We start from the raw sequence: 11,151 nt of genomic DNA on the forward strand, positions 1-11,151 counted from the left end.
GGCAGCATCCTGGCCAGCCGTGGTGGGAGCTGTGCCGATCGTGGGGCGACCAGGGTATATGTGTGTGAGAGAGAGTGAGACAGACAGATGGGTGGACAGGCAGACACACTTCTGACTCTGCAGGAGCTGTGCTGGGAGGGGTGGACCTGAAGCAAATAGGGTGGAGGGGAGAGAGGAGGAGAGGCCCAGGCCGGGGTTCCTGGCACATCCCTGCCTGTGCCCAGAGAGGAGCAGATGCTGACAGATGCTTCCTCCCCTCTGGCACCCTCCCCCAAGTTATTAAGAGCACCTGGGCTGCACCCCAAGACTCTTCCCCACGGAAGCTCTGCAGAGGCCCCTCCTCACAGAGGCGGCAGCAGGCTGGGCTGCCAGAGCCCGGCCTCTAGTGGGCACCAGCAGAGGGCAGTGGGCTCCGTAGTTGGGGCTTCAGGGGCTCAGGCGCCTTCTCTGCCCACCTGAAGGGCCACCACGTGGGAGAGGGAACAGACCGCCTGGCCCTGCAAACACAGCCAGTCACCAAGAGGGTGGGAGGTGTCAGGAGAAGAGCTTAAGGCCAGTGTCGTGATGACTGCTACTGCCTTATGAGGCAGTGAGCTCCCTGTTGTTGGAGGCATGTAAGAAGAAGCCATGTGAGCTCCTGCTGGAGAAGCTGGAAGGTGATCGGGAATAGGGCCAAGCCGGCACAGACGATCCTTCCAGTCCCCCCAGATGGTGGATCTGATTCTCTTGACGGTTCTCTGAGATACTCCAGAGAAAGGAAGTGTCTGGGGAGCTAGGCACCAGCCGCCCCTGTGGTCGGCCATCCTCCTGGTCGGCTCACTGCTGTGAGCGAAGAAAACATCACCAGGGAGGTGTCCCTCCTACCGTATCTTCTCTCTTCTGATGGTCCCTGAGCCAGTTGTTTCCTTGTGAAAAAAGCAAATAGTACATTCGTGGAAAATTTAAAACCAAAGAGGGAAAGATGCATTTCAACTAGAAACCATCCTTGGTTGCCTGGCTTTGTATCAGAACTGAGTGGGCACCAATGGAGTTGCACACCAGGCAGGAGTGGCCAGAAGGGCAGGGTGCCAAAGGCACACAGCCCTAAATGGTGTCCTTGGGGTAGATCCGCCGTGGTACTGACCAGTGGGCCACGAGGCCGTTTGCCTACTGGGCCATCCACTCACACCCCCAGGTTGTGGACAGGAGAGTGGTCTGGGATGAGAGCAAACACCTGGCCCAGCCTGTGCAGTCAGGTGGCGAAGCCCTCGCTGACTCGGCATATACTCCAGGGGGGGAGGGGAGAGTGAAGAGGGTGAAACCAGCCCGCCCTCCCTCCTCTGCTCTTCTTTTCTTCATCTGGTAGATGTTTATTAAGCACCTACTGCACACTCAGGCCTCATGCTAGACCCTAAAGACACAAAGCAGAAGAACACACGCTTTCTGCCCTTGGACCGCTCACACTCACCCACACGACAAATAGGGAGCGTGTGCTGTGTGCAGGGGCTGCACGAGTGTGAAGCAGGCAGGTGAGGTCTGACCGTGTAGGGAAACTCAGTGCCTGCAGAAAGGGGCCCTCGGGGACTTACTGGCAATGAGAGGGAGGAGAGACAGGGGCTGCAATTCACCTAAAGCTGCGGCCTCGGCTCAGCACCCCTGGGCTGTGTACGCGGGAAGCGTTGCATGCTGCACGTTAGCTGGTGCCATGGCCTGTGCACCGACGGTGCAGGCAGTCCCGTTGGCTGTATTGTGGCCCATTTGCTGGAACAGTGGCTGTGATCCTGTGCTAAAAACACCGTGGCCCGGTGCAGGCCAGGTTCCACTGGGCACACAGAAAGCTGTTTCAGGTGCGTGTCCCCTGGCTGCTGTGCAGCGTGTAAAGCGACACTCTCTCCGGGCCGGTGCCTGCCCAGGACAGCCCAGGCAGCTTCGAGAGCTGGCTGCTGAGTTGACACTTGAGTAACGAGCTGTCTGCCACCAGTGGTGCCCTCCTGACAGCGACCGCGGTGGCTTGCGCCAGGGCAGCGCAGGTGACGGTGTTGGATTCAGCAGCCCTTCGTGTGCTGGTGATAGCGCCCGAGGCCCTGCCAACCACGGCGGTTCTGCTGGGGGCAGGCACACTGAGCCTCGGGGGCCCCCCCCCCCAGGAGCAGCCTGAGTCTCCCCGTTTCCTGCTGGCCCCTCCTGGTTCTGCTGGCCCCCCTGCTACGGGTGTGCTGGGGTCCATGGTGCCTTTGTGCTGATTGCACCCACTTTGTCCCATGTGCACCCAGGGGAAACCTCTTCACCCGGACACTGAACGACATTGTGAGCAAAGAAGACTTCGTGCTGGATTCCGAGTACCTGATCACACTCCTGGTCATCGTCCCCAAGTAAGTGGTGAGGAAGGCGGGCAGTGGGGTCTCGACCTGTGTCAGTCATCGCGGAGGGAGGCCGGCCTTGCCCCAGGAGAGGTCCCAGGCCCTGAGCGGAGGCCGTGTGGCAATCACAGGAGCCGGTGACAGTGCCTGCAGCGTCACAGTGGTGACAAAGGGCCATGCCACGTGTCGCAGGCAGATTCGAGTCACTCTCTGCAAGCCTGGGAGAGGCTGTGGTCAGTTGTCTTGCCCAAGGCCACGCAGGGCCAGGGTTTCTAAGATGCCAGCGGGGTCTCTGGCTGAGTCCTCCTTGCAGGTTTTTCCGGTGTGGCGCTTGGGGGCTCCCAGGCAGGCAGGGCTCCGCCCTGCAGGGCCACACACAGGGTCTGGGGCTCTCTCTGGCCCAAGCCCTGCTCACCTTGGCTCCTCGGGAAAAGGGGTGTGCGGCTCCCTAAACACTCAGGATGCCCCGCAGCCTTTCCTGCGGGAAGCGCTGACCTGCTCTGTGTCCTCACAGACAAAACTACGCAGAATGGCAAAAAACCTACGAGTCCCTCTCGGACATGGTGGTCCCTCGGTCAACCAAGTGAGTACAACCCCAGCTTCCCCCAGTGCCCCTGGGAAGCATGTGCGGTGCTCCGGGGCACCCAGCCACCAAACGCTCATGCCCGCCCGCCCCCCGAGTTCCTGCATGGCCACGCGGCCAGCCTCCCTCCATCTTTCCGAACTTCGCTTCCCTGCCCCTCCTCCCGGGAGCCCTCCCTGGCTGCACTCTGCCTTCTCGGGCAGCTCCGAGTGGGTTCTGGGGCAGGTGTGGGAAACAGTCTCACAGCGTGGGGCCTGCTGGGGTCAGAGCAGGCACGGGCAGTGAGGGCTGGCCGTGTTGCAGAAGAGGGGATGAGAGAAAGCAGTCACGCTGAGAATACCAGCCACGGAGCTGGGCCCAGCGGGGGCAGGCCTCGCTCTGTGGTGCTGAGCAGGCTGCAGAAGGCACACAGCACGAAGCTACTTACTTACGGTCTAAAGACCGACGAACTCCACCCCGTGGGACTCGGGCACACTCGGGTGCACAGCAGAATCATGGGCATGTCCCACGAGAAACACCAAGCTGAGCACAGAGGTGGCCTCGGGCTGGAGAGCAGAGTACAGTTTGGGGCGCCTACTCCCAGCTGCCTGGCTGGCTCTCCCTGGGTCCCCAGCTCACAGGAGGTAGCTATCAGGAGCTAAAATGACGGTTTCAGGGGACAGGACAGTCGCAGCCTGAGGTCACATGAGAGGCTGGAGAAGAGAGCCCGGGGCAGCCGGGTCTTTGGTGGCAGGGGCGGAGGGAGGCGGGGAGGGGGCACCGAAAGCAGAGGAGCCGGCCCTCCAGGCCGGCCTGCTTGGAGCCTCTCCGCGGCCCCTCGGCAGCCAGGTGCCAGGACACCGGCCGGGAGAGCCTCTCAGGCCAGAGCCCCAGGCTCTGTGGGCCCTGAGAGACCCAGCACTGACCGGGAAAGGGTTCGTAGCTGGGGCCGCCTCTGAGGGTGCGTGCCGGCTCTGAGAAGCAGGACAGGCGGCCTGCCAGCAAGCTCACAAAGCCCTGCCCAGTCTGAGGACTCCCCTTACCTGTCACCTGGCCAGAGGGGGTCACAAATGCCTAGATCACTGGCCCCAACCACCCCATACCCTCGGGGACAGCGGCCACGGCAGTTTTGCATGGAGGTGTGCCGGGAGGCTGTGCCTGATTAGGCCACTGTGAAAGTGGACGTGAGATGGCCACTGTGAGGCGGTCTTCACCATCGTTTCAGGGCCAGGGGCACCTGTGCGCACACAGGGGGACTCAGACCCAGAAGGGTGGCTTGAGCCAGCCCCCAGGTGACTGCTCACTAGAGCCCAGTCCCCGCCTCCCCTGAGGGCCTGTGTCCATGTGGCCAGCAGGCCCCCTAGGCTCTGGTGAGGAGAGCAAGTAGGAAGAGAGGGAGGAAGGCAGCTGGGACCACAGAATTAGGACGTCCTGGGCTCCCTACCCTGACGCTTGCAGGGCCCCAGTGCACAGGCCACAGGCCGAGGGGACGGAAGCCACCTCCACAGTGACCTGCTCCCGAGGGAGAGGGAGTAGTCCAGCCCAGCATCAGGTTGGGGCCTGAGGGTGAGGCCGGCGAACGGAGCTTCTCTCCCACAGACTGCTCGCCGAGGACAAGGACGGCGGCCTCTTCACGGTGACCCTGTTTCGGAAGGTGATCGATGACTTCAAAATCAAAGCCAAGGCCAACAAGTAAGGGCCGCGGTGGGCCTCTCCGGGTCTCGGCTCCGAGGGGGAGCTTTGTCTCGAAAGCCTCTCGTTTGCTTGCTTTAAGGTTCATGGTCCGAGAGTTTTACTACGATGAAATGGAAATTAAAAGGGAAAGGGAGGAGATGACCAGGCTGCTGTCTGACAAGAAGCAACAGTATGTGAGTACTCGAGTTGGGACACGGGCTTTTGGGCAAGATGGGGACAGACGGGCCCTGTTGGGCCCCCACCCCTCAACGCCGGCGTCCCCTTGGTCCTGGGCACACACCGCCCGGGAGCATGTGCTCTTCTGGGGCTGCCAGAGCGGGGCCTGGAGGGGAGGTGACAAGCACAGGTCATTGTAGAGCTGGCACCTGAGCCATGAGCCGTGGAGCTGGGCGCCCTCCGCACGTGGTCCCAGCGGGTCCCAGCCCTGTGCTGCCCGGAGGGGCTCAGTCCCACCTGCCGACGAGAAACCCAGGCTCTGAGTGGTCAGAGCCTCAGGGGCCCTGGAAGGGGACCCTGCCTGATGCCCCTGAGGTCGAGCAAGGCAGGCGGGGCTCCAGAGTGAGGCCCGAGGTCACACCGCTGTTCTTGACAGTGTGATTTCCTGGTGTGGTGTGACATCTCTGTCCCCAGCACCTGTATTTACCTTCGCTCTGCTTTTAGCAAAGAGTGGGTGCTTATCCTTGAGACTTCCGACAACAGCCACTCAGAAACTTTTCAGGGCCGAGGGCAGCCGAACTCCAGGGGGAGAAGGCCAGTCTTGTGCTCCTGAACTGTGACCAGGGCCACTGGGGACGGTCATTCGGATGCAGCGGCCTCAGTGGCTCCTCGGGGCTCCTGTCTGGGCGGGGTGTTTCTGAGTCCCCTCCCCCAGTCTCTGCGGAGGGGGGTGTCTGTCAGCACCTGCCTCTTGTGCAGAGGGGAAGAATGAATAGGAAGCACTCGGGGCCTCTCGGAGGAAAGCCCGTGGGTAAACAGAAAGCTGTAAGTATGTGCTTGGCTAGAAGGCCACAAGTGCTTCTCCTGGGGCCGCGTGTTTGCCCTGAGCCTTCCCGACACAGGACGGGGGTTCGGCATGTCCGACCTGACCTCCAAGGCGATGGCCTTTCCCGGGGACTCCAGTACACCAGCCACCCTCAGGAGTGAGCCCCAGCCGTGGGGCCCCTGGAATGGCTCCCCAGAACCCCCCTGGACTGGCTCGTCCCTTTCGACAGGAATGGGAACAGATTGTATAAAGTGTCCCCAAGCATAAACACACACACATATGTGTGTATAGATGTGTGCGCCCCGGAGGGACACGCATACTTCTCGGGTCCACTGCAGTGAAGGGCTGAGTCAGAGCCTGGGCCCCCAGGTCCCCCACACCCAGGCAGGAGAGGGGGTCACCACCAGAGCTGAGATCCAAAAGGTTCCCTCTGAACCTTGGCTCCGAGACCCGGGACTGCCCCCGAGGCCTCTTCAGTGGCCTCCGGCTCCCTGCCCAGGTGTGATGGAAGCCGGATCATGGCAGGTTCCACGTGTGTCCAGGTGGCAGGCCCTGCCCCGAGGACTGGCGGTCAGGTCCTTTGGCACCCACCTGCACACAGGAGCCTGACACCTGCCGCCTGGGTCTCAGGTTGCCGGCCGGTGTCGGCTTCTGCACCCCCATGCCGGCCTGGGGGGCCCTGCCGGACCTCTCTTCCGTGGGGGGACCGGAGCTCGGGAGGAGACCCTCTGCCTTGGAGACAGTCCCTTTCGAGGCTCTCGTTGTGTGCCAGTGTGCAGGGGACAGTGGGGCTCAGCCCGGCCCCAGGCTCTCCAGACTCTTACCCCTTAGCCTGTGGGGGGGGGTAGGACCCACTTCCTGCATCTTTCTGGCTGCTCGTCAGTCAGAAGGGACGGGTCCCGGTGTCCTCAGTCCCTTTGAGAGCATAGGGCAGGATTTTCCTGAGCTTTGCCCGTTTGAGAGAAAAATGGTGCTGAAGGGCAGCATCTCCTTAAGAGTGGGTAGCGTGTGTAAGTGCACCCTGGCCACCAAGGAGGCCGCCGTGGGCTGCACTTGGTGGGGACACCCCGACGGGGCCCAGACAAACAGCTCAGCAGGCAGGGTCTCTTCCACTGCACCCTCCCTGGGAGCTGCGCCGCCCTTGTCTGCTTGCTCAAGGGGGAGGCCCCGGGCCAGGCCAGGCAGAAGAGGGGGTGCGGGAACTGCCCCTCGCCAGGCGTCAGCTCTTTCCCGGGAATCTGGAGCCGAACAAAGACTTTCCACGCCCCCAGGCGGATGGCACACACCTGTCTGCCAGACCTACCAGGCGACGAGAAGTATGTCTGTGTGTTTCTCATTCACGTTTCCTAAAAGATTAATCATTTCTGTGCCTTTAGCAAACTTCCAGTGTTGCTCTTAAAAAGGGATCGTCCACCCTCCCGGACCACAAGGTTAAGGTAACCCCACTAGGTCACCCCGATAGGCCTGCTGTGGGGCACACCGACAGAGAGAGTGAGGGCGAGGGCGAGGTAAGCACCCCGAGGGAGCCCCGGGTTCCCTGGCTCGCATGTCCTCGCCGGCGCAGGCGCCTCCTGAGAAAATCAAGCCTTGCACTTTCTGTCACCTCTACGTCTTTCAAGGTCTTCCCTTCGAGGAGCCCGGGATGGTTTCTTCCTCCTCATCTGGAGGCCTCTTCGGGGCTACGCGTGCCCCCTGCCCCCCACAGGGGGTGGTGCTTTGGGGCCAGGGTGCCTCTGCTCTGTCTGGAGGTGGCTGCAGCTGGTGATGGGCAGACCCTGGCTGGGGGCGGCAGTGGTCAGGCAGCTCCACCGTCCTGCCCTGGCTGGACCCCCTCAACCTTTGTGGGCCGTTGGAGGTAGCAGGTGGGAGCTCAGAGCCTTCGCTGCAAGCCTTTGAACTCCCACAGATGACCTGCCAACCCAGCACTGGTGACGGATGCCGCGGCCCTGAAGTGTTGTGGTCATGCGAGGAGCTTCCTGAACTCGGTGGCCGTGGGGGACATGGGCAGTGGGCCAGAGCCTTCTACGAAGGTGGCCCCCTTGGCAATAGTGTCAGGTGGAAACCTGTGGGCTGCTGCTGAAAGCCCCGAGGCCAGGGGCCACCTGGCCTCGCGCCACCCTGTCTGAGGGGCCCCAGCACGTGTCTGTGGCCGGCCCGCGGAGCTTCCCGGCACCAGGCAACCCGGAGGACGCGGTCCTGGGCACCCGCTCCCGAGCCTCGTCGGACCGACTCGCTGCTTCTGCTGGCCCCTGGGCGTTTCTTCTCCATGCAGGCTTGCTCTGTCAGATCCGTGCCCTTTCTTGGCTTGGTGTCAAGGGGCAGAGTGGCCAGGAGGGGTCACGCTCGCCTGTTTCTGCAGGGACCCCTGCTGCGCTGGCTCAAGGTGAACTTCAGCGAGGCCTTTATTGCCTGGGTCCACATCAAGGCGCTGCGGGTGTTCGTGGAGTCTGTGCTCAGGTAGGTGGGGGAGGAGCCGGGACGAGCCAGGTCCAGGGCCACCTGGGTTCACCTTCCTCCCTCCCCCACCCCCCACGTCCCCCAACCTCCTCGGACAGGACCTCTCCCCCGGCTCCTGGCCAGGGTTTCTGGATCCAGTGAGCTGTCCCTCAGCCATGAGGCCCCCTGCTGGCCGGTGCCCTTTCCTGCCAGACCCTAGAGTCACCTCCCCCTTCCCTGCCCGCTCCCCCTCGCAGCTGCCAGGGTCCAGGACCTGGGCTCAGACCCTGACCTTGAGGCTAGAGCCTTCGGGCATCAGAACAGTCAAACGCAGCCACACCAAACCACCACCACCAAAACTTACTTTTTTTTGAACGAAAGCAAAATAGTTTGTGGAAATTTTGGAAACTATGGATAAACACAAGGAATGAATACAATCACCTGACATTTTAACAGGGAGAGAAAGCACTGCTAACGTACATGCTGGTGTGTACTCCTTCAGATTTGGGGTTTTTGGCTTTTTAAATGTACAGAGATGTATAATTCTGCCTAAATTTTTATGACAATGGGATCTACCGGGAATTATTTTTTGAAGCCAGCTTTTCTTCCTGCTCTGAACATGTGGGGTGTCGCGAACACACCACTGGCTGCACCCTGCTTCCGGGGCTGCCCCTACCCTGGCCGGCAGGCTCGGATGCTCTCCCAGCCCTCGGACCCTCTCTGCTGGTGTCCCTCCCCACCGCAGGCTGCCCCAGGGTCCACTCCCAGCCCCCACCTGGCCCGCCGGCCCTCCTCTGTCTGGCTTGTCTTCCCTTCTAGCACCTTCCTCCAGCTCCCCTGTTTCTGCCGGTGGCCAGCTTGGATGCCTCTGCCCCCCGCCCTGGCATCCTGCCCCCGCTGCCTCCGCCCACCGCCCCATGCCTGGCCCGGCCTGTCACTGTCACCCTTCCCGTTTCCTCCTCTGTCTCCGGTCTCAGCTTGCCCGGTGGTGCCACGGGCTTCTACTTGGTCCTGTGCTTCACCCTCTCTGTGGCTGCCAGTGCAGTTTTGTCCAAACGCAGATGGGATCTGACCGTGGTTCCTCATCCTCCCTGCCCCCCTCCCCCCCCGTCCCACCATCTCAAAGGCCCGTAATGACTAGGGTTTCCTTGCTGGGTTGACAGGCGCTCTCACACTAACCTGGAGTATTTCAGCTGTCTCCAGCCAGTGGGTGCCCGGACCGAGCCTGCTGGCTGGCCCGCCTCGCAGACCAGTGTCCCGAACACGGCTGTGACACTTGCACATTGAACAAAGGCACGCTCAGGCGTGTGTGCTGCAGGGCGTATTCCTCGTGGCCCCACAACCCCCAGATAACCAGGGCTCTTCACATCCTCCAATCAGGGTCATTTGTACCTAATAGTCTGCAGCTTGCTCTTCACCTGCTTTGCATTGCAGTCTCATCAGTATGGGTAGAGCTATGGAGAGATTGTAATCTAAGAGTCAGTGTTGACTGAGCGCATTAGAGCGGACATACAGGTCACATCCCCACTTCCTCCGACCACCTAGTGACCTTAGCCTGGCAAGTGTTAGCAAGTGTTTTTGACCTTTTCCCGCCCCGGGACCCGCAGGGGGTGCTGGGGCACTGGGAGTCGACAATGACTGAAGGGTGTGGGTGAGTTCACCCTCAGGGAGAGTCAAGGGAGGGACCAGAGGGACACCTCAGGGAACCTCAGCATTTAAGGAGTGGTGGCCGAGAAGCCCGCAAGAAGTCAGAGACAGGAGGGTGTGGTGCCCAGGGTCTGAGGCAGTGGAAAGTCAGGGATCTCAGGTCCATGGTGTGAGACGCTAATAGAGTGAAACAGGACATTGGACACTGACGTTTAGAACAAGAGCTCATCGAGTTAAGGTTTTGTTTTGAATGGGGCAAGACAGTGGTGAGTTCATGGGCAGGGACAGTAGGAGACAGAGGGTGGCCCCAGTGTTCAGTGCAGAGGTGCAGGCTGGGGCCGGCCCGGTGCTTGGCTGCCGTGGCAGTGGTGACCGTCAGCCCACTCTCACGGAGCCGCTGACCTCGCCTTTCTGCAGATCAGAGGAGACCCCAGCGTTTCCAGGCGCACTGCTCCATCGGCAGCCGCAATGGGGCCTGGGGACGCTTGGGAGCGGGGCTTAACCGTGGACACGGGGAAATAAAAAACCGAGCAATAGTAGCAGGTGTTTGCCTGTGAATCATGGGCGGGTCAGGCAACTCAAAGGGTGTCAGTGCCCTGAGGGCTACGTTCACAGCTGGCTTGGGGACAGGAAGGCGTGCAGGTGACAAGCAGGGAACGGCCAAGATTTGCTCCCTGATGGTATATTTTTAAAAAAATTGACTCACCAAGGGCATGTTTATTATTTATACAGTACTCAATTGTCTTTGGGCAACACCACAGAAAAAGCGCCAGGCAAGTGATTTTAAATGTACTTGGGCACGTGAAGTCCATTTAGTCTTTTATTCACCCGAAAGCTCGATAAGCTGGACTTTTTGCTTTTCCTTTTATTGGAGGAAAGGCAGCAAGGCTGGGATGGCCTCTCAGCTCTGCGATCAAGAACCGCCGCTGTCAGAAGTGGGTTGGCGTGTTCTGGTGTCTTCTATCTGGAAAGACCTAGATCACTAGGTCACTAGAAACGATCACTAGATCGTTTCCCCCGACCCTTGACTCAACTGAGCTTTATTTTCTCAAGCTGCTACGCTGGCCGCGGCTTCTCATTTTACTTGAACCCCCTCGGTTTCTCGTTCAGTTGGCTTTGCCCACATCCGCACCTGGTGTAACGCACACACTTTTGTCTGTCCGAGAAGGTACGGACTCCCCGTGAATTTCCAGGCTGTGCTCCTCCAGCCTCATAAGAAGTCATCCACCAAGCGGCTGAGGGAGGTTCTGAACTCCATCTTCAGGCACCTGGATGAAGTGGCAGCTGCAAGTCTGTTGGACGTAGGTATCAGACCCTGAAGTAGCTGCCTTTCTGCAGTAAGGGTCAGCTTCTGTACAGGGGACACCCGCTCCCCAAAATGGTACTTGGCAGACTACTGTGAAAACCTAATTCTACAAATACGAGGTGTCAGAGGCTGTGTGTGTGTGCGCGCGCCAGGGGGCAGCAGGTGGGGGTGGGGGTGCAGGGCA

At 60.6% G+C, this 11,151-nt stretch overlaps 1 protein-coding gene across 3 annotated transcripts in view; it reads left to right on the forward strand.

Annotated features, from left to right (window-relative positions):
• The window catches only part of ATP6V1C2 (ATPase H+ transporting V1 subunit C2), a 38,828-nt gene that overhangs the window by 27,300 nt on the left and 377 nt on the right, over positions 1-11,151 (forward strand). For 2 of the 3 annotated variants that reach the window (XM_037151738.2, XM_037151737.2), the window contains exons 7-13: positions 2,253-2,351; positions 2,854-2,922; positions 4,501-4,593; positions 4,676-4,769; positions 6,955-7,086; positions 7,938-8,035; positions 10,830-10,962. In XM_037151738.2, coding sequence (XP_037007633.2) covers positions 2,253-2,351; positions 2,854-2,922; positions 4,501-4,593; positions 4,676-4,769; positions 6,955-7,086; positions 7,938-8,035; positions 10,830-10,962 — 718 coding nt within the window. The remainder of the gene's footprint in view (positions 1-2,252; positions 2,352-2,853; positions 2,923-4,500; positions 4,594-4,675; positions 4,770-6,954; positions 7,087-7,937; positions 8,036-10,829; positions 10,963-11,151) is intronic. The other variant, XM_037151739.2, reaches the window with a different exon arrangement.

The sequence above is a fragment of the Artibeus jamaicensis genome, unplaced genomic scaffold (assembly GCF_021234435.1).
Source record: "Artibeus jamaicensis isolate MK-2021 breed Jamaican fruit bat unplaced genomic scaffold, CSHL_Jam_final contig_465, whole genome shotgun sequence".
In the NCBI taxonomy this organism is placed as follows: domain Eukaryota; kingdom Metazoa; phylum Chordata; class Mammalia; order Chiroptera; family Phyllostomidae; genus Artibeus; species Artibeus jamaicensis.